At 47.1% G+C, this 23,661-nt stretch overlaps 1 protein-coding gene across 1 annotated transcript; it reads left to right on the top strand.

Annotated features, from left to right (window-relative positions):
• The first annotated feature begins 16,765 nt into the window (after positions 1–16,765).
• On the top strand, positions 16,766–23,282 carry TMEM247 (transmembrane protein 247). Its single transcript, XM_058428116.1, has 5 exons — positions 16,766–16,958; positions 17,672–18,031; positions 19,707–19,748; positions 21,491–21,679; positions 23,199–23,282. Exons 1-5 carry the CDS (start codon positions 16,842–16,844, stop codon positions 23,280–23,282), a joined length of 792 nt encoding a protein of 263 aa, XP_058284099.1. The 5' UTR covers positions 16,766–16,841.
• Positions 23,283–23,661: the final 379 nt, after the last annotated feature.

The raw sequence follows: 23,661 nt of genomic DNA, 5'->3' as shown, positions 1-23,661 counted from the left end.
CCTATTATCAACAAAGTAGCCAGAGCATAATTTAGACCATGTCATTCCTTGACTCAAAACTCTCCATAGGCCCCCAAAAGCCAAATTCCTTCCATAGCCTACTAGACCTTGGAAGATTTGCCTCTACTTTGCCCTTACTTCCCTGAGTTTATCTCCTGCTACTCTCCCTCACTCACTTCACCCTAGCTGGCTTCTTCAGTAGAGTTTTTAGAACATGCCAGGTGTAGCTTACCTTAAGGCCTTTTTAATGGCTATGCTCTTTCTCTAAAATGCTTTTTCCAGATGTTTACATGGTAAACCCCTCACCACTTTCAAGTATTTGCTCAAATGTAACTTCATGACCACCATATTTAAAATTGAAACCCCTGCCCAACATTCCTGATTTCCTTTGAGTGTGTTCTACATTTTTTAATCTATAGCTCTTACCTATAGATAAATATAGTATAAATGTGCATCTAGCATGCTATAAGTATACTTGTTTGTTGCATTCATTCTTTGTTAGCTATCTTCCCCCTCTAGAATGGAATTATTCACTTGGATAGCCTAAGCTCCAAGAACAGTGCCTGGCATATAGTAGATATATATATATATGTAGATATATATATATATATGTAGGTATATATATGTAGATATATATATCTAGATATATGTGTAGATATATATGTAGATATATATATGTAGATATACATGTAGATATATACGTAGATATATATATGTAGATATATATGTGGCATTCATATGTGTATGTACTATGTATAGTATATATAAAATATATATAGTATGTATATTATATATACATATAGTAGGCACTCTATATATAAAGTTGGCACTCATATATACATTCTCTCTCTATATATATATGTATATATATATATATATATATGGAAAATAAATCGAATTGCCAAGGTCCCCAGTGACCTGCTGAACCTAAAAGAAACTTTCCAGTCCTCACCTTACTGGATATCCCTGCAATTCTGACACTGCTAACCACTGCATCTTCCTTGAACCTCTCTCCTCCTTTAATTTTCTTTCTCTGTCTCAGGCCACTCTTCCCTTGTCTCTTTTGTAGGTCTGTTTAAGTATGGAGTACCATCAGCTAGATCTTAAATCCTCCCTTGTTCTTCACATTCTAAAAAAAAAAAAAAAAAAAAAAAAAAAAAAAAAAATCACCCATACCCAAGGTATCACATTGCCACCTGAACACTGAAGAACTCTAAAATAGATGCCTCCACACAGACCTCTCTCAAGTGTTAGATCTAGCCAACAAGCTGATAACCACAGAGTCGCAAATTTAACACAGCCAAGCCAGCTCCTCATCCAGAGCTTGCTTTTTCAGTGAGCACCGTTCATCCAGTTGGCCAAGCCAGAAACCCAGGAGTGGTCCTCGGCCATTTCCCCTCTCTAACCCTCCACATCTGATTGATCACCAATCCCCTGGTCACTGCCACCTCCTGATCACCTCTTATCTGAACTGCCATCACAGCCTCCTCCAGTCTCTCTGCTTCTGATCTCACCCCTGAAGGCCATCCTACAGTGTTTCAACTCCCTTGCCTCTCAGTCATCTACAGGAAAAATCTAAACTCCCCTTGGGCAAGGATGCCAGGCCCTTCACACAGGTCCTCTAGGTCAGCGTCATCTCCAGCCACCGCCCTTCCTCCTCCAAGAGTCCTGGACCACGTGCTGTCTCTCCTGAGGGTGCCTCCATAACCTTGTGCTTCTCCCTCTGATGGTCAAGTCCCTTCAGTGCCCATCTGTCTCTACATATCTCACCCTTCGAAGCTCAGATGCCATGTCCTCTAAAGCCTCGTCCAACTTTTTCAAGTCACCCAAAGCATCCCACCTAGGCGCCCACCACATTTTGTACATACCTCCACCATGGCAACGACCATGTGGTCTTCTAATTTTAATAAACCTTCCGTATTGGCTCCCCATGTTGACTGTGGTGGTCAACTATAATAAGGAAAAGGGCTCCATAAGCTGTAAAACTTCAAGTAGACATTTGTCACTGAGGGAAGCAGGAACCAATAGGGAGACATACAAAGAAACAATTATAATGGTTATTACTTTCATGAAGTGATAGATATAGAAATTGAGGCTCAGAGACCCTATGCAACTTCAACAAGGAGCCAAGAACAAGAAAGCAAGACTTGGATCTAAGCATCCTGGTGACTAAGGAGTATCACAGTCAGGGTTCCAGTTCAGAAAGTAGAATCTACTCTTGTTTGTTGGCTTTTTAAGCTAAAAGGCCGTAACAGAGAATCCAATGCCTACAGAATGAGTTATGGACACGGCAGGAGAAGAGGGCTCTAGACTGGGCCATCAGAAGTGACATTCAGAACCGTGCCACCTAACTCACCCACCAGGGGAGATGCCATTTCTGCCATAATCAAGAAGGCAAAGAATCAAAGCTTAGCACACAGAATTGTTGAAATCAAGAACACACTGCCAAATTTCCAATCCCAGGGTCAGAGAGGCATTACACCCCTGCTGATGTGCCATGACACCTATGAAGCTAACAGCTGGACGTGGAGTCACCACTGCAGCAATGTTCATACCTCAGAGCCCTGCTGGCCACCAGCAAGAGCCAGCACAACATGAAGATGGCCTCTGCTCCACGTCCACCTTCTAGAGATCTCATTGGTGCATCTGATGGTGGAAACTGTTTTAAATCCAGAATACTAGGAGCAAGGGAATCTAGGAAATGCCATTTTCAATTTTCTAGCCTCTCAGGTACAAGAAGACACAAGAGCTTGAAATGGATGCCAAGTGTGGGTCCACAGCAGCCCCATGCAGCACAAAGATGGAAATACCCTAAGTGACATGCATCTTACCTTGACAACATACCCCTAGCAGAAGACAAAAGTTTTGTGTGTTGTTTGTTTTAGAACAAAGAGCTGAGAGGCATTTCAGTTCCTGGGGAAAAGATAAAGATTTTCCTAATATGAATTGCTGAAAAATTTCTTATGGAGGTGCGGAGGACCTTCCATAGTGGACATTGTGCAATGCTCAACAAAACACACATTGTTTATCTTCAACATAAGTTTCATAGTAGACGCAGAAGGAGAATTCACATACTGGTTCTTGAAGTGACTTTTAAAAAGGCAACAGCATAATGTGGACCTGGAATCAGGGACCTCACTTGTCCCCATATCTGCCATTAGATTGACTAATGGGTTGGCCATGTTAAAACTGCGCTGCTTAGAGTCTGGGTTCCATGAAGGAGCGTGGGGTTCAGGCAGGTGAGAAAAGGGCACACTGAGCTGTCCTCTAGGCCCCTTCTACCAAAACAGCCAGAGCTGTATCTGTTTTATCTGAAGTCCACATAAATTTTCCTTTTAAAAAAAAGGGGCTTCATTTCTTTTAAAAATATTTGAAAATTATTTGACCATCTCTCTTTTTTATGATCCCATGGCAGTATATGGAGACTATTGCTCTTAAACTCTCACTACCATTTCCCAGGCTGGTCTTCAACTTCTGGCCTCAAGCAATCCTCCCCGCTCAGCCTCCCAAAAGTACTGGGATTACAGGTGTGAGCCACTGCACCCGACCTAAGTCATTTATTAAAACTAGCTCTGGTCGGCCTGGTAGGCCGGTGTGAAACCTGGTAGGAGCCACAGAACAGTGTGAGGTTTTACACTGGCCTACAAGACCAGAATTCTGTTGAGCTGATCCAGACTGATCTAAAAGCTTATGAGTGGCTCAAGATAGCCAGTTCCATGGCTGCCTTGTCCAGACAGCAAATTCTGTGCTTTTTTTCTCCACCATTGCCCACAAAACCCAGCTCCAGTCTGGGACCGTGGCACAAAACCAATCAGAATGCCAGGATACAAAAGAAGCTTAGAGATCCTGTAGCCCAGTATTTTCATTTCACAGGTGAGAAAACTGAAGTCTGGAGGCAGGAGGGGACTCAGTCAGCAGCAAACCTGGGACCTCTCCCCCACCCCCAACTCTTCCGTAGGCTCTTATACCTATCTTCTCTTGCCAGTTCCATATTTAATAAACAACTTGCCTGCAGCTAAAACTCCCTTAGAATTAAAATGCACACCTCATAATGCCAGCAGCGTTCTCCTGAAGGGTGCTGAGCACTGACGAGAGATTGGTGATTCCAAGAAAACTGCAGCAAATAAATATCTCCATCAATCATAGGAGCGGCTGTCTGAAAGGCCCGAACTGAAGGGAAGAAACACCTCTTGCTGCCTTTTGTTCTTCCCAGGAAATTTCCTACCATCTTTGTTGTCTCTCTCCCCTCCTTCTTGAGCAGAATTTCTGGTCTCTACTCCCCAAATGAAGCCTGCCAAATGGGGCTAAGTTCTCGACCCACCCTCAAAACAGCTGAGTCCTGGCTTTGCAGGGAGAAGAACAGCAGCCCCTAGTGAAGCAAAATCCAGCCAAAGACACAGCTCATTCTTGGCCAGGGATCTTTCTACACAGGCCAGGGTCAGAGCTCAGCAGAGAGCCAGGCCAGCTGGCCCATTTATTAAACTGATTGATAGCTAGAGGCTGAGTCGGGATGCAGGCTCAGGGTGAAGACTGCCTTCTGAGAACACGAGGAGACCAGAATGGTGAGGAGCATTTGTCAGAGGAGTCCTATCTGACTGTGGGCTCCACTCTCCTTCCCACCTGTCACTGCTTATGTGTGGCCAAATGAACACAGTCATCCCACGTAGAGTACTTTTGAAGCAAAACTTTCTGCCCAGACCTGGCCTTCTTCTGTGGTCTTCCCTGGTTCTCCATGGTACCACCACTCCCCTAGCCTCTGAGGCCTGAATCAGGCAAGCCCTGTTGATTCTTCTACAGGAGGGTTTTACGTCTGTCCCCTGGGTACCATCTCAGTCTCACACATCTTCCTCTCTGGCCCAGAACTTACAATCATTTCCTAAATGGGCCTGTCCAGCCTGTCATACACAAAAGCCACAGTAATCTTCCTAACACAACTTTGCATGTGATCCTTTCTCATAAATTTGCAATGTTCCACAAAATAATGAGCTGGGACTTCAAGGCCCTCTATAATTGGATCTTTTACCAAGTTTCCAGGCTCATGTCCCCATTATGAGTGCACTTATGCATGTGTGTACACACTCACAGCTTTTGATTAAGCCAGAATGACGTACCCACTGTCCCTTAGAAATGTTCTGTGGATTCCTGTCATTGTGCTGTTGTTCCCACCATTTCCCTACCTGGCACAGTCTCCCCCATAGTGTGACATGTCTAAATCCCTCCTGTCCTTTCCACCCTCCTCCCCCCTCCTTCCACCTTCCAGGCCCACAGAGAGTCCTGTCCACCTTGAATGCACACCCCATTTGTCATCTGCACCACATATGTGATCATGGCCTCCAGATGACTGTTAAGTTAGACGGGACATGTGTTACTATCCCCATTTTACAGAAGCAGAAACTGTGCCTCGGGAGCTGAAAGATCTGTCTCCCCATGGTGGCACAGCAATGGGTAGCTTCAGCAGAACTCACCCTGGTGTCCAGCCCAGCCCAGTCATTTCTCATTCTCTCTGCAGTGCCAGAGGCAGAAGAGCCAGGGCACTGGAGAGGAGGAGGTGGCAGCAGCAGGGGGAGGGGACAACAGGCCCTCATTGAGGACGTCACTCACTCACGGTCCAAAGACCCTGAGGAAAAGCAGTGAGTAGTGGCTGGCTCCCCAGTCAGCCAGAAAAACTAGGACAAGCTCAGCTTGAGGAAGGTTCCAGCCCAGCTCCCACCACGTGGTCAGCCAGACTTGAGGCGGAGGAGTGGGCTGCTCCTATAAGCAACCCCACTGCCATGTGGTAGAAACTGGAGGGGCAGTGTTTCTGGTTTCCTGGAAGGTCAGACTGAGGCAACTGGCATCATTGTATATTTCTGTTATCACGTTGACTCGGGGGAGTCCAACGCCATTTGTCAGATGGTGCAGGAAAACGCAGTAGCCAGGCCTTCAAAACAGGGCGCCTTTGTCCACGGCTGACACCCTGGCTGGGAGCCCAGCTCAGCTTCAGGGGAAGATTTAGGTCAGAAGAAAAATGGGAGGGGTGGGGGCGGCTGCAGTCTTAGAATCTGTTTCAGCACAAGATCGAGGTGTTTCACCTCTTCCCATGGCCACACCTATGCCCCCCAGGCCAGGGGGTGGGAAAGGCTGGCCTTACCTTAGTCATTACAACTGGCTTTGGGGGGAAAGTATTGGTGGGCCCCGCAAGAGAGCTATCTGGCCAATTCCTATCTTCTGGAAAGTCCCCAGGCCATTTTATCAAGCTGTCACTTCTTTCCAGTCAGCTCAAGTCAGAAAGTCTTTACTGACCTCTGGAGTGAGCACAGACCTGTGCACAGAGGGATGTGGCTCCTTTGGAAACTTCCATACACCTGGGGAATGGGAAGGAAGATCCCTCAGGGCCACAGAACCAGGAGCAATTTCCAAAGCAAGGAGCCTTGCCAGGCAAGGCGGAGGTTGTCCTGGATCATTTGGAGTGTGTGGGCTTCCTATTGACTTCCTTCTGCTTGGCGTTTCAAGGGACACTACTCAAAGGGGATTTATGAAGAGCAGCCCCTTCACGACTTGCTGTTACAACTTCTCTTCAAACATCCTTTCCAAAAGACTCCTTTTCACTGGGGTCAGCCAGAGAACCTGCCTCCAAGCCCACCTCTTACTCTCAATGTGCATTTACAAGGTGGCAAAGAGGTTCCTGCATTTTGTGAAAAAATATTAGTGACCTGCTCTGACCTGGCTCTGGCTGCTGACCGCCACCTTCCTGCTGGCCTCGCCTGCCATCTCGTGGACGAAGGCAGTACCGCTGCCAGAGAGATGATCTTGGGCCCAGGTTTCTAAAGCAAACTTGAAAAGCAACCAGGGGAGGGCCATGAAGAAAATTACTCTTGAATGGCAAGAAATCAATAATGATAGGTTTCACTTTCTCCAGCCAAGATGCACTTCTTTGCCATTTCCAGCATGTCTTATCTCACTTATCATCCAACAAGCATACAAGTGAGCACCTGCTGTGTCCCAGGTGCCATGCTAGGCACTGGGGTAGACATGAATCAAACAGTCGCTGTCCCAGAAAAGCCTGCAGTCTGGAAGTACAGAAACACGTGAGCCAATAGAAACATTTGAACGTGAGTGGTGCATTAAGGAAATGTACCACAGGCTGCAAGGCCCCCAAAAAGGAAGTCTGCTTGGGACAAAAAAGGAAAATGGTCCAAAGGGAACAGAAGGTGACATCTGACCAATGGCGAGCAGCAAAAATCAAAAATTGAGGGGAGAGAAAGGTTCAATTAAGTGTTGTCAAATCGAAACTTCCACCACTTCCTTCATCCCTGAGTCAGCAATGTTGTTAGTAGAAGACTGGTCACGTGTAAGCTTGCAGGGTGCCTTAAAGGGGGAGAGGTAAAGGGTTATGGGATCTTTTTCAAGGCAGTTTGTGGGGGCCTATATGTCAGTCCACATGTGTGTGATGGTACCAAGTCCGAGAAGAAGGAAAACAAAACAGACTCTGGAGTAAAACAAACCTGGGTTTGGATCTCAACTTTACTACTTAAGAGTTGTGTGACATGCATGAGCAAATCGCTTAACGCTTCTGAGCCACAGTTTCTTCACACATAAATAGAGGTGATAGTCACAATCCCCCATGAAAGGAATGAAACAAAGGTTCATGTGGGCCCCTAGCCCAAGGCCTAATGCATACGTGCCCTCATAAATGACTGGTGGTGGTGGCATCAGGGCACGATGTCAAGGGCCCAGCACAGTTCTCCCCTAGACTTCTCAGGGTCCACCTGTTCCCAGAGGCTTCCCCATACCTCTCAGGCATCTTTCACATAAGCTTGCGAGATATTGCCTGGATATACTTATATGAAAACGTCATTTATCTGAAATGTAGCTGGTCCTCCTCTCTTTTTAGCTGCTAACTCTGGCAATCCTACTTGCAATCTCATGTTGCAGGTATATGACCCAAGGCAGTCAAGGGAGATTATAGGAGTGGATTGGGGCTGTCATGGAAGCCCCTTTGAAGTTGCAGGTAGTGCACACCAAGGTCAGAGGCTTTCTGGCAGCTTCTGCAGGTCAAAGCTTCATTGGATCCACCCTCTTATATCGCCAGAGCAGGTTCCCCTTGAGTTCTGTGGGAAACTAGTTCTGAGGGATGGAAACACAGAGCACACCAGGAGTAATGAGTCTAGAGTCAAATAAACTTGGGAAAATGTGCATTAAACAAAAAGCACAGCGGTTCCCTTCAATGCCAGATGTCTCGAGATGCTTCAACACAACCATATGAATCATGAATTTCTAGCAGGCGGCTATGGTGTACAGAACTTCCCAAACTTTCCAGTCATGAAACTTGATCTTCATGGCCCATCCCTTGGGATCAGCTTCCTGAGAAATACTCTCTGGGAAACACTGCACAAATGGTTGACCTCTGAAAGCAAAGCCATGTTCAAAACTCCTCTAAACCTCAGACGAAACCCAGGTGCTGATTCAGTCCCTATAAAATGAGCCATTTTTGAACCTGCCAGCAACTGAGGCAGCCTCTTAACCAGCAGACAGCCAACACAGTCACAGCCACAGCCTGTGTTTGGGTTTTTAAGGAGGGACCTACATTAAGCACTTGTGTTTTAAGCTGATAGGTAGTCATCATCTTGTGGCACAAGAACAGGGTCTGAGAAGCCTTCCCCTAACTCCCAGCCATCTCCGTCATTAATCTGCCTCTACACCTAAAACTTCATCGTTGGGTGAAGAGGCCTCGATACAAAGTCAAATATGCCTGGAAAGAGTGGCACGTCACCATGTGTGACCCATCACCATGAGTTAGCATGAGTCCGTAGATGGGATTCCTCTCAGGGTCGCAGCTCCCATGCCAGCTTTGGTTTCCTGGCAAGGAAGTTACACTGGGGCTCAAATCAGGCTCTAGAAGTGCAAGGTTAGGGAAGGGGCAAGGCCTGAGCTGTCTGGGGTGGGTGTAGGCTCTGCTGGGGTTGGCAGAGAAGAAACAAGCCAAGTGTTCCAGAATTTGCCAAACTCAGATCTTACACAGAATCTTATAAAGATCTAAACACAGGTTTGGAGAGACCATCCCTCACATGCAGCTGGGGCACTGACTCCTTTCCCATAGATCCAGCTCGCCTCTTGGGACTCTGGTCAACCCAGGGGCCTCTCAGTCACCTGTAGGAACACCCAGTGCCTATGGTGCAGGTCAGCCTTGGACCACACCTGCCCTAACCTACCCCCAAATCTGGTAACTGAGTCCCACCCAATACTGCAGTTCTAGACCCAAATACCTACTCTTGGCCCCTCTCACCTTATTTCCTCAGCCCTGAACTTGGCTTCCTGCCAGACCGCCCCCCCTCCTTCTGCCTCAGTCTTCTACCTGTCATTCCACTTCAGGTCCCCCAGCTCTTAACCTTGCATCCCTTCAAGTGTCTGATGTCCTACCCCAAGCCGCAGGACAAACCCAGCTCCTTACTGCCACAGCTTTGTCAATGCCTCCTGTCTGCTGGAAGGAGCCTCGGGCCATGCTGCACCTGCCTGCTGGGATGGCTGCTTACTGCCTCCTGCTAGGCCTCCCGAACGCGGTATGCCCCCCTACTTCTGGCTCCTTCCATGGTCCGTCTCATTCCCATGGTTCTGTCTGGGTCCAGCTCCCAGGTATCCTCCTCCCATCTTCATCTCCTCCCTGGAACACAGACCTCCACAAAGCTAGTGCTACTGACTTGGGTTGCCACTGGGCATTCTCTGAAGCTGAAATCCCTCCCAAGGGTCTTGTTGGTTCAGCTTTTCTGAGGTGACCTTCTGATAATTCTGCATGCAATGGGGCAGGAGCAGGAATCCCTGGACAAACTAAGCTGAAAGCCTCCCACCAAGGTTAAGCGGGGACCACAAGAGGGCAGTATTGGTTAATGCTTGCTTCACAGAGCTGCACGTGGTTACCCTCTTATTGTTGCTGAGGGGAGTGGGAGGAGGATAGAGCAGTGCAAACAGTGGAGAGTTCTTTAGGGGAATAAGCTTATTTTGTGTTAATTTATGCAAAATAAAAAAAGGATGTCAGATGAAACATTCAAGGAGGCTTTATTGAGGGAGACTCCAAGGATGTCATAAGGGAGACCCTCCGCTATCTTTCAGCTGAGCCAGTTTGTGCACCGGGAATTAAGAAAGCAAATTCTAAAGGGCCTCTTGGGAGCAGCACCAACAGCAGGTGCATGACTACACTCCAAGCCCACGTGTTGTAAGATGGAAACAATAACAGCCCCATAGGAGGCAGAAAAGGCAAAATTGCCCTCATTTTTAGATGCAGGAGCTGCACCCCCAGAGGATTCCAATAACTTGCCAAGGTCTTGGCTTGGCTAATGGCAGAGCTGGGGCCAGAACGCCAGGACTCCTGTCGCCCCCGCAGAACATCTTCCACTACACTCCACCGGGTCTCTCCTCTGATCCCAAATGAATCAATCAGTAAGCTGTTACTGATAGCTACCATGGGTCCAGGCTGGATGGTTTCCAGGGCCCCTTCCAGCTCTGAATAACGAAAGCCCCGGATTTCAGCCTAACACAGACTCTTCCTTGGAACATTCCTTTCTTCTGCAGCTCCAATCTGCTTGAGTCCAAGAACACCTTTATTCAGGTTTCTCTGAGGTCACCATAAGTGGGCTTTGATTTACCAAACCCAGTACATGAATGACTATTGGGTTCCCATAAATTATAAACTGAGGGAAAGCAGTTTTTTCAATTATGCATAAAGTTCCTTTAAACAGCAAAGTTCCCACACCTGTCACCCTGCTAATCAAGCATTTAAAATAGAATTGAACTCATAAGACTTTGATTTACATCCAACGTTGTGGGAATTCATCTACTGCTGATCCACCCACATCAAGGTAGAGAAATAAAAGGAAAGTGGTTAGGAAGTAAGGCCTCTGGTTCTGCTGGGTGTGTGTGAGCACAAAAAGGAGGTGGCGGCCAGGCGCGGTGGCTCATGCCTGTAGTCCCAGCACTTTGGGAGGACGAGGCGGGCAGATCACCAGGTCAGGAGTTTGAGACCAGCCTGGCCAATATAGTGAAACTCTGTCTCTACTAAAAATACAAAACTCAGCAGGGCATGGTGGCACACACTTGTAGTCCCAGCTACTCGGGAGGCTGAGGCAGAAGAATCACTTGAACCCAGGAGGCAGAGGTTACAGTGAGCTGAGATCGCGCCACTGCATTCCAGCCTGGGAGACAGAGCAAGACTCCATCCCTCCCCCCACTCAAAAAAAAGAGAGAAGGTATAACTCTTTGACCCTCTGGTCCGCCAGCCTTTTTCATACTTGCCAGCCAGAAGGGAGCCAGTCCCTCCTGGCCAGGGCCATTGACTAAACTGACTCTTTAATGGCACCTACAGTGAGCAAGGTAGTGTGCTCCGTCCTCAGCCAGCCTCTAATCTAGTGGTAGAGATGACACAAGGCCAGACCATTTTATCACCAGGCAGCCAGAGAGACGTGAAGCACAGGTGGTAGTAGCTGGAGACTGGGGGAGTATGTTCACAGGTGGAAATAAGACGGTTTTGTAGGCCAAGGAAACTGCCAGCAAAGACAGGAAGGCAGGCAAGCATAGGGTGTATTTAGAGAACATTAAGATGCATTCCCTGTCTCCAACTTGATTATAAATTACAGAAAAGAAGGAATCGTATATGATGATCCTTGGTGTTTCCTCGGAGTGCCTGGCACAGGGTCATGAATGTGGAAGGGGCTTGCAAAATGCTGTTTTCGGGTGAACTTCTCAAGTCAGGACATTTCCCCGGGGCAAAGAGGCAGGTGCGTTGAAAGGAAACTGACTTGCTAGTAAGCACACACTATGCCAGTTTCTCGTGTATTACCTCTCTGCTGCACGTCCTCACTTAATTTCCCTGCTTGTGACAACTGCAGCTGAACCTATTAACATGTCCCTTGTTAGCTAGCACAGTATTAAGCTTTGTCAGTAGATAGCGCTGGAGAGATGTCACTGGGGGAAGGGGCTTCTCTTCCTGGTTCTGGAGCGCCTTCCTTTTTTCCTACTCTGGCAAAGCTCTAATGCTTGGCCCACATGTAGAACACCTAGTGACTGTCACTCCCAGAAAACTTCAGTAGCACCTTGGGGCAGCTCCCCAAAAAGTTTCCCAGCTAAGGTTCTCTTCAGTAACTTCCTGGCAGGTTCAATGGCAGGAAGCTTACCAATGAGTTTTGTTCACACCCAGCACTTACCAGGGTTGACCTGTTTGACCTTGACTTCAGCAAACTTTTATGCCATTCAGTGCTTCAGCCATACTGTCTCCAAAGAGGGGCACCTCTTCTAATTTTATTCTAGTCTAGATATATGAGTTCTCTTTTACCCTCTAAGTAGTAGCCAATCCCCTGTTCCTAGTTAATTGTTTATATTCTACCTTCCCTGTTGGAATTATTGTGTGGTTTCTGTCTCCTGACTAGGCCCTGACTGATAAAAACACTCATACACGTGCATTCACCCACTTGCCTGCATACTCCCTGCTCCCTCCTCAGTCTGATTTCTCCAGTGAATCCCTGGAGCACCTTGAGTCAACTCTCTCTTGGATAGTACTTATGTCAGCCAGGGTTCAGCCAGGAAAACAGAAACCACACTAAGTATTTCAAGCAGGAAGGCATTGCATACGGGGACTTTAGTACCGAAATCCTAGCTTCACCTCTTCCTAGCTGTGTAACTGTGGGCAGGTAACTTCTCTCTGCAACTCAGTTTCCACTTCTCTAAAGATAAAAGTAATAATGGTACCTAACTCATAGTTTGCTCTGAAAATTAAGTAAAAATATCCATGAAAAATTCTCAGTGCCCAGTACATGGGTAGTGCCCGATAAATGTAAGCTATTGTTACTGTTACTATTATAATCTTCTAAACACGTCAAGACATCTGAGGAAAGTGTTCAAAGCCACAACAGAGTCGGAGGCTGAGGCAGTTAGAAAAGGAAGAGGACATTTTTGCAGTAAGATGTCCATTCCTGGTTGAAGGAAGACTACCCTGGATTGGAGGTAGACGGAGGTGGCAAGGATATGACCAAGTGGCTCAAAGATACCTGTCTGTCCTCAACTTGAACAAGTTATACATACTAAACTTTCTTCACCTGTGCTGAGCAAAGGTCTCTCCTCCAGACATCTTTTTACATTTTTAGTTGAAAAGATAGGCCAGAAGCAGTGGCTTACACCTATAATCCCAGCACTTTGGGAGGCTGAGGTGGGAGGATCACTTGCATCCAGGAGTTCGAGACCAGCCTGGGCAACATAGCCAGACCCCATCTCTGGGATCAAAAAATCAAAAATCAAAAATTAGCCAGGCATGGTGGCATGCACCTGTAGACGCAGCTACTTGGGAGGCTGAGATTGGATGACTGCTTGGACTGGGAGAGGTCAAAGCTACAGTGAGCCATAATCTCACCACTGCATTCCAGCCTGGGTGACACAGTGAGACTGTCTCAAAAAAAATTATATATATAAAATATATATGCATATATATAATGCATATAAATTATATATACGTATATTATGCACATGGTTAAAAAAAAGTCAAAGAGGACAAAATGGTATTATAGTTAAGAATCAGTCTCCCTCCGACCCCCAACCCCTCAGCTCTCTGACCACAGACAGCCACCATGAACCAGTTTCTTGTATCTTGTCAGACATATTCTACTATATTTTCATATTTTAATACATATGGAAGAACTGTTCTTGCTTTCCTACTAAATAACATATCTTGGGGCCAAGCACAGTGGCTCACACCTGTAATTCCAGCAGTTTGGAAGGCTGAGGCAGGAGGATCTCTTGAGCCCAGGAGGTCAAGGCGGCAACTGAGCCACAATGGTGCCAGTGCACCCCAGCCTAAGTGACGGAGTGAGACCCTGTCTTGAAAAAACAAAAAAACAAAAAACTTGAAGAACAAGGTATTTGCACTGATGAAGCTACTGTATTCTAATTTTTTCTTTCGTCTTACTCTTTTTAGCATCTACGTGGTATTGATAAGGATGCAGCACTAATTGTTTAACCAGATTCCTTCTGGTGGAAATTTGTTTCCAGTCTTTTGCTGTTATAAATAATGCTGTAATACACCTCTATGGATATGCTAATTTTTATGAGGCAGAAAATCCTCTCACCTCTTAAGAGTTACAGGCCCCAAAGACCATCTTTGTAATCTTGTATAAAGACACAGGGAAAGGAGATGGGAAGCCCGCATTCCAGTCCTGGAATGCTCAACCACTAACGTCCTTTGCATGCAGACACGCATCGCCTCATCTGCCCAAGTGACTCCATTTTCTTGTTTATCAGGCAGCATCACTGTACCTGCTTTAAATGGTCTCACATGGGCATTCTGAGGATCAAATGAGATAATGTACATGAAAGCCTGTGCGCACTGTACTAATACACAAGTCTCTCATCTGCTTGTCAAACCTAGAATTGATACGTTGCTCTGTGAATGTGCCCATCAATCTTCAACATGGTGCTTGCTACACCCACTGCCCCTTCTAAGGGAAGCTGACCCATCTGCAGCTCCTGCTGACAGACAGTCCGAGGCTGCTGTGCACTGTGCCGTATCACCCTGCCCTCCCCATCCTTCCACTTCACCAGACTGAACTGGGCTGGGCATCTTCCCCATCTGATAATGATCCTCATCATCTGTTGCCACTATGTTTCCTCTCTGCCCTTCCCCTAGGAGGCATACCTCCATGAAACTGCATTAATTCATTAAGCAAAACAATACAAAGCAACACAGAGTCTAGCATTCTCATTTCCCCGTCTCTAGATACCAGTCCTTCAGGGAATTTCCCAGAAGTTGAAAAGACTGGTTGCATGAGCCTTGGGTTGGTTTGGCACTGGTGACAGTGTGAAAAGAGACTCCGCCTCCTCCACTGAGCTCAGAGAAAGGTTTATAGTAAAGCCATTTGCAGGGGTAAGGGAGACAGGATCACATGGTAGCCTAGTAACAGGCTGCCCTAGAATGAAAAGCTCTGCCCCAGTAGAGATAAGCCAGGTTATTCCGATTCTTGCCCTTGGAAAGGTCTACCAGGAAATCATGAGTGACTTAAGTAGGACAAACAACACAGAAGGCATACCGAGAGGCCATACAGTTGGGGCTATGAAGAACCATTAGAAGCTGAAGTTATGAGTAAGCTGAAGTCAAGAGGAAGCAGCAACCTTGCCTACAGTGAAGCATGAGGTTGGAGGTTGGGGGTTGGTGGGGGTGAGGAAGGCTGTTGATGGGAAGTGAGGGGACACGGAGAAGCAGAAACACCGAAATCAGCTGAGTTATACAAATAACAAGGCGCATGTGAAGGTGCATCAACTCTGGCTGCTGGTCTCAGAATTGCCCTGAATCCAGCACAGTCCCTGCTAGGCCAGCTCATCCCTCATCCCTGTTGCTGGGCTCCCACGTGTTCTTGTCTCCTTTACCCTTGCGTATGGCTTTACTATACACTTCCTTTCTCTGAACTCAATAGAGAAAGCAGAAGCTCTTTTCATACTGTCACCAGTGCCAAACTGACCCAAGGCTCATAAGACCTGTTTCCTCCACTTCTGGGAAGTTCCCTAAAGGACAGGGGTCTAGAGACAGGGAAATGAGAATGCTAGACTATATGTTGCTTTAGAATACATTGCTTTGCTTAATGAATTAGTACACTTTCACGGAGGTCTGCCTCCTAGGGGAAGGGCAGAGAGCAGAAACAGAAGGCAATTGATCTACAGACTGGTTGGTGTAAATGACAGAAATTTATTTTCTCACAATCCTGGAGAGCCAACATCAGAGATCGAGGTGCCAGCAGGGTTGGTTCCTTCTGAGCGCTAGGAGAGAATGATATATTCCAGGTCTACGATGGTTAATTTTATGTGTCGATGTCACTGAGCCATTGGATGGCCAGATCTCTGATTAAATGTTATTTCTGGGTGTTTCTGGAAGAGATTAACATTTGAATTGGTGGACTGAGTAAAGCAGTCTGCCCTCCTCAATGTGGGTGGGCTTCATCCAATCCACTGAGGGCCTAAATGGAACAAGGCAGACTGCTGATTGAATTGGTTCTCTCAATTCAATTGCCTGACTACAGGAGGTGATCCGTCAGTCTTCTCCTGCCCTTGGACTGGGACTTCCACCATCAGTGCTCCTGGTTCTCAGGCCTTTATACTCAGACTGGAATTTATACCACCCACTTTCCAGGGGCACCAGCTTGCAGATGGGAGATCATAAAACTTCTCAGCCTCCATAATTGCATGAGCCAATTCTGTGTAATAAATGTCATTTTATGTTCTGTTTCCTTGGAGAACCCAAATACAATGCCTTTCTCCTTGGTTTGTAGATGGCCATTTTCTCCCTTGTCTTCACATCATCATCTTCTAACAAGGACACCAGTCATACTGGATTAGAATCCCACCCTAATGATCTCAATTTCACTTAATCACCTCTATAAAGACCCTGTCTCCAAATAAGGTCACATTCTGAGGTACTGGGGGCTGGGAGTTAGGACTTCAACATACGAATTTTGGGAAGAGAGGGGGACCTGGTTTAGCCCATAACAGGGTTTGTGGAGCTGTGACTCATTTCCAACACAATCTTCATTTAAAAAAGGAACCCAAGGGAATGGATTTCAAATGGTGGAATTCTGAGTTTCACGAGGTGGAACTCTAGTTTTCAAAGCAATCCTTATGGGCAGGAAAGGCCCATCCTGCAGTTCTTATTGTTAGCATGTTACTACCTCAAATGTGTCACACCCTCCAACAAAGGCGCCCTAGCAACTTGTAGAATGTAGGTTATTATGAGGACAGGGGATTGTGATCGTGGCCAGGCTGTGGAATCTGGTGAGACCAAATGTTAGCACCTCAAATGATGTCTTGGGACCCCACCTGGCAGCGTTCTGGTTTTCTGGATGGCAGCAGAGGACAGGGAGATGATGGAAGCCCGGGGTGCGGGAGAAAGTTGCCTGACCTTCCCCAAGATGGTGCCTGGTGACTCCAAGTCTGAAGGGAAGCCAAGGGCTTGTCTGGTAAGGGGGCTGCTGTATCTCACCACCCCCGCCTATTCCGTCAGGGGGAGCAAGAATACTGTAGGAACACATGATAGCAGCTGAGTGCTTTGAGGTTCCAAACAACTGCCAAGAACATCAGGTGACATGTACCCCACCCCTGTAACTGGTACCCAGCTGTCACCAGAGACCAGGTAGCCCTCCATAAGATTGCAAAGTCACATGAAGCTGGCTTTGGTCTCCTCCATCTACATCCCCACTTGGGGCCCTTTCCTTGCTGGGTGGATAGGACCTGGCTCCCCACCATAGCCCTCTTCCTGGTCCCCAATTATTTAGGTTCTCTCAACTCAGGCCCAGGGTTTCTTTCTCCCTCTGTAACTTCCTGACCTGGCATCTAACTGATCTCAAAGTCAGGTAGAGTTGAGGATGGGCCCAGAAGTCGCCTCTTTGGTGATCAGAAAAATCACTAGGAAAATGGACATCCATCTACTCAACTCCCAGTGCCTCCACTTGCAACTTTAGGGCACTATTACTTGGTGCTAGTTTGCCCTCTCCTTGACGGCAGGTCCTGACAACTCAGGGTAAGAGCACTTCTAATAAGAATTCAGCCTAGATCTTTACAATTCAAACACCCCAGTCCACTGTGGCCTGGGGCTGCAGGAGTTCCATGGGGTCAGGGACAGCCCCATCCTGACTCTTCACGGTACCTCCCCTCCCTACTTCCCCTACACCAGGAGGCAGAGTCCCAGAAGCCAGACTCCTCCTATGACTACTTGGAAGAGATGGAAGCTTGTGAGGATGGAGGCTGCCAAGGGCCGCTTAAAACCCTGTCCCCCAAGTCCTGCCCTGCCACCAAAGGCCAGGCGGGCGATGGACCCAAATCCGCAGAGCTGCCCCCCACCCCTGGCACTGAGCGCAATCCCGAGATGGAGCTGGAGAAGGTGCGCATGGAGTTTGAGCTCACGCGGCTCAAGTACCTGCACGAGGAGAACGAGCGGCAGCGGCAGCACGAGGTGGTGATGGAGCAGCTGCAGCGGGAGCGGCAGCACAAGGTGGTGATGGAGCAGCTGCAGCAAGAGGCGGCGCCCCGCCTGGTGGGTGACAAGGAACGGGGCACTGGGAGGAGGGAGGCCTGGAGCTGCAGTCCCATGGGGCCTGGAGCAGGCGCCCACCTTCCCTGGTTTGCGCGGCATCCCACCCTGCAGATCCTGGATCTCGGCTGAAAGGGGCTGAGCATCCACTCGGGCGGTCTCCAGCCCTCTCCGCCATGGCTCACTTCCAGAGATGTCTGCTCACTGCCTTAAAGCTCGCTACCTTACCTGGCCAGCTCTGTTAAACAGAGCTTCCACGGGAAGCTGAGATGTCACTCTCTAAGGAGAGCTGAGGCTGGGAGGGGCCCCAGAACCACATCGCCCACCCGACAGCCTTTTTGGTAGCTTCAAGGAAAAGTCTTCAACATGTCCTCCCTCTTCCGTCACTCACGAGTCCTCTCCGCATCTCTTAAAATCTGATGCCTGGAGGCTAGACCCAGAATCCCCACTACAGCCTGGCCAGTGGATTTTAATAGAACCAGCACCTCCCCGATCAGGGCTATGTTTATTCTGTTGGATCATACTGCCTCCTAGTCAACTGAAACAGCCATCTTTTCACAAGAAGTACACCACTCTTCCCTAATCTGTATTAAATGGGGGATAAGAATGCCCACTTGAGATTAAATGGGATGTGAAGAGCTTAGCACAGTGGCTAGACTATCATAAGCATTCAATAGTGAAAGATGTCGTTTAAAGCAGTGTTTCCTGCACTTTAAAGTCAGAAAGTCCTGGATTAAAATAACCAGGTATAAACTCCCTGACACTGGGCAAATTACCAATTTCCTTTGGGCTTTGACTTGCTCATCCATGAAGTAGTACCTACCTCATAGGGTTGTTGTGAGGATTCAGTGAGACAACACATGCAAAGCACTTTGCAATTAGCCCAGCACATTAGGTAAGCACTCAATAAATGTTAGCTATTACCGTTTTTATGCACTCATGCAATTCACTTCTTGACCCAAATGCAACAACATACATTTATCACTTTTCAGTTTTATTGGGATGTGATGTATTAGCTGTGCTTCCCAGCTCTGAGTCATCCTCAGTTCTGAGAACTGTGCCTTCTGCCTTTATCCAAGTCATTGCTGTAATTGTTGAGGAGGATATGACCTAAAGTAAATACCACTAAATGTCTCTGTATAGCTTGGCAGTGTTCCATTAATCATCACCCTTGAGTTACATTTTATCCTGCTCACATTTCTCCACCTTATCCAAAAAACGGAGATGCACTGTCAAATGGTTTCCCAAAATTAAGATATTACATTACCTATAGCGTTTCCCCAATTGACTGGTCCAGTTTTTTTTGTTTTTGTTTTTTTAAAAAGGTAAGGTTGGTTTTGCATCATTTGTTCTCACGTGCTGGCTTCTTAAACAATTATCTTTTTTTCTGTTCACAAAATACCTGCTTCATTATAAACATGAAATGATTTCACTGAACTCAGTCAGGTGCCCCCACACCCTTTTTGAAAAGTCTAGAAAACATTTGCCTATTGCTTAGACTTCAGCACACTTCCTAATATTTTTGAATTCTAAGTTCCATTTCCAAACTTGTGACTTTTCTCAGTAGCCTGGGATAAAATCTATCACAAAGTGGAGCCTGAAACTATGTAAAGCAGATATGATATTGTAACTATGCCTCTGTCTCCTCCTAACCATATTTATTTTCCCCCCTTTTTAGTTTGAAAATCTTTCTCCTTGCTGGATGAGACGGAAATATTTGGTATATACTCCTATCTCTCTCTCTCTCTCTCTCTCTCTCTCTTCTGCTCAAAAAATAGAACATTGAGAGTATTTTGAAAAGTCTAAAGGGTTTCACAAGCACTTTTTTTTTAATGAAAGTCGTAATGATCACCCATCAGCATTTCCGACCGAAACACGTACAGACTGCAGAGAGGTGGCAAAGTCCAGGGGTACAGAGCCATACTGAGCCTGCAGAGAACCGTCGGGTCAGCCCCGTCCTCCACTCCCATTAGAACACTGGATTGCTTCCTCTGGTCTCCAACCTTCCTAGCTATTCATTTTAGAGGCAGCATCACCAGGTCATTTTCTGTCCCCTCAGTTTGGTCTAGTTGCCCTCACATTTTATGCAGCTGTTTCAATAGTGATGTGTCCCCATCCCCCAGCCTTTGGCGATAGTTTACAAAAGTATTTACTTTTTGTGCATTTACTAAAAATTGGGGAGTTGATGTTGAAGCTTCCTCTCTTCTCTTTTTCTGGGAGGGTGAATAGATGGACGGACAGAGAGAGTCTATTGAATTGAAAATACCTCTTTGAGTGTGTTTCTAGCTAGTTTAGGGCATCTCGGTCCCTGCCACCTGGTGCTTTCCAAAAATATGGCATGATTTTTACAAATATTTTTTTTAAAATGCATGGGTTATGCCCTCTTAACTATGGATCAAAATAATATCAGCTTTTGCCTTACTTGTACATTGATAACTTTCTACAGTTAAAATGAAGACTGTTGGGCCCCAATTACATAGATTCAAGGAAAGAGCAACCCACAGACAGAATTAGCCAGACAACTCAAGCTGCTTTCCCCCAGCCCAAATACTCTGAGGGTTTAGGGAGACCCCATCACCTATCTCTCAGCACCTGCCTCCAGGAGAGACCAAACCCTGGACTGAAGGACCACGGACTAACCCACATGATATGTGTCAGGACCCAGGGAGTCGGAAACAGTCATTTATATGCAAGGGACACCATGTCATTGGGCCACTGTCCAGGAAACTAGGTTGAATGTCAGGGCACTGTGAGAGAACACTCCCAAGATCCAACATCCAGATGTGGGGCTCTTGGAGTCAGAGAGAGAAGGCCCACGTGTGTGGCTCCAATGGGCAGTACAGACCGTAAAGAGAAAGGAAGGTGGTGGCCTGGTGCCCCAGTCAGGAGGGATAAGAGCAGCTTAAAAAGTAAAAAATGATGACTTCCTTCTATGTGCTAGTTACCTGACTAGAAATGTTTCATTATCTCACTTTTCCTCCTTGTGATCCTTTGTTTTTTTATTTTTGTTTGTTTTTTATTTTTTTAGAAACAGGATCTTGCTCTCTCACCCAGGCCGAAGTTAGTGGCATGAGCATAGCTCACCATAACCCCAAACTCTTGAGCTCAAGTGATCCTTCCACCTCAGCCTCCCAATAGCTGGGACTATAGGCACACACCACCACGTTTGGCTAATTTTTAAATTTTTTTATAGAGATAGGGGTCTCACTACATTGCCCAGCCTGGTCTCAAACTCCTGGCTTCAAGCAATCCTCCCACCTTGGCCTCCCCAAGTACTGGGATTATAGGTATGAGCCACCTTGCCCAGCCCTCATGATTTTGGAAATGGGCACTATTACCCTTTCTTTAGGTGAAGATGATGACTTGAGGTCACATACAGGCAGGCACAGAGCAGGACTGAACCTAGATCTGCCTGGCGCCAACAATGGCATCATCATCTCCACTGTCTTCTCTCCCCCCCAGTTTTCAGGAGGCCTCCAGAACTTCCTGCTGCCCCAGAACCAGTTTGCCATGTGCCTCTACTGCTTCATCTTCATTCACATCATCTATGTCACCAAGGAGATGGTCTTCTTTCTCTTTGCCAAGCACTACCTGTTCTGCATCGCGGCCATTTTGCTCTGCTTGATTAAAAGTTTCTGGTCATACTTCCAAGTGCCTTTGCTCTCTCCATCACTGGGAACCCCTCGCCCCTGCCATGCCGGGAGTCTTATCCGTGCATGATCCCAGCCTCCCGGGCACCTCCTTTTTTCACTTTGTGCCTCTGTCCAGTCAGAATCCACTTTTAGGAAGGGCCCTGCTCTCAGTCATTTACACCTGAGAGTGAAGAAACGTGTTCATGCCCCTTATACAGAGACTGAGTTCTCACTGTGGACGCGATGCTTTATCCCAAGAGGAAGATTTCAGATGTTAGCAGGTCAGGGAGATATCTGCAGGGAAGGAGGGTTTAGAACACCTTTCCAGAACCATAGAAGTACATCATGACCAAGCTGGCTTGGGTTTCACCACATCTACTCATGTTCATAGACCTCTGAGGGGTGGGAAGCCTGTGATCTACTTGGGAGCAGCCCCCGCCCCCATCTTCTGCAAAGATGTCCATGTCCTAATCCCCAGGATCATGAACAGTTTATATGGCAAAAGAGGCTGAGACGTGATTGTGTTAAGGACCTTGCAGTGGGGAAATGATCCCAGATTATCCAGGTAGGCCCACGGTAGTCACAAGGGCCCTTGTAAAAGGGAGGCAGGAGGGCGCGAGTCTGAAAGGAGATGTGACCATGGAAGCAGGGGCCAGAATGACGTGGGACTGCAGGTCAGGGAACGTGGGAAGCCTCTAGAAACCAGAAAAGGCAATAGAAGGATTATCTGCTAGAGCCTCCAGAGGGAGCCCAGCCCTGCCACCCCATGTGAGGCTCCTGACCTCCAGAACTGTAGGAGAATAAGTCTGTGTTATTTTAAGCCACTAAGTTTGTGGCAGTTTGTTACAGCAGCCACAGGAAACTAAAACAGGAGCCAAGATGCCCAAGCTCTCTCCAGCTGTGCCAACATGGCAGGATACCATCACCAGGCCACTGGCCAGGCCTCATTTAGCACTGGGCCTGAGGAGACTTGTACACAGCTGGCCTTCAGACAGCATATGGTTTAAAAGGAGAGGAAGTGAAGCTCCAGGGAGCCCGGCACAGGCCTAGCTGAACCTGGTGGACAAGGGGTACCCCATCACTGAGCTGTGTATCTCCTGGGTGAGGCATGTGGCAAAATAAGGGCATACTCCTAGGGGACATAAGGAAGGAGGAATTAAGTGCCTGATTAGACCCAGAGGACGTCATTAATTCTACTCTATTGGAAAGCTGGACATGGAAAAAAAAAGTTGGCACACACCCCACCCCTGTACCCACCTACTAACCCAAGCACACAGACTCACAAAAATGCAGAAAAGCTAACCCAGAAACAAATACACTGACACAGACATACAAAACAAGTATATAGTTGTCCACAGTAGAGACGTTTACAGCCCCTCAAATAAACACACAACAACCCAAAGGAACAGACTTTGAACACCAGAGGGCTCACGGCCAGGCACAAAGTGAAGCTGCCTCGCATGTACGCAACAAAGAAAAGGGGTTCAGCTCCCCCAGTCATCAGCCCCTCAACCCTTCAACACACACACTCCTTGCAGACTGTCAGCTGCTCTGAGCCCAGCAGCCCAGCCGCGATGGCTGGCAGTGCCACAGGACGCTTTAGTGATAATGTGGCAAACTGAACGAGGCTGGACACAGCTGTGCAATTAATCGAGTCTTTATTGACCCCTTCTCTTCTCTGGCATAGGGCTCTGCCTTAAGAGGGACAAGAGAGTAAGTTTCTGTTTCACTGGGCTCTCAAGAGACTCTCAGTAAAATCACGCGAAAAAATGACTGCCTTGGGACTTCAATGTCAGTACACATTACCATGCCATTTAAGTCCATGGTGACTTCTCATTTCCCAGCCAACTCCATATATCCATCCCCATTGATAGCTGCATTCGACAGGTACTTAATTTGGAAGTGATAAAAGTGTCATTTCTCGTTAAACTTTCAAGGATGGGCCGTTGTGGTATGGGTAATTTCTTCCAATCATTTTATTTGATCTGGGTTTCTGCCCCA

The sequence above is a fragment of the Hylobates moloch genome, unplaced genomic scaffold (genome assembly GCF_009828535.3).
Source record: "Hylobates moloch isolate HMO894 unplaced genomic scaffold, HMol_V3 SCAFFOLD_15, whole genome shotgun sequence".
Classification (NCBI taxonomy): Eukaryota; Metazoa; Chordata; class Mammalia; order Primates; family Hylobatidae; genus Hylobates; species Hylobates moloch.
The sequence above is the reverse complement of the archived record's forward strand: the minus strand, read 5'-3'. Positions and strand labels throughout refer to the sequence as shown.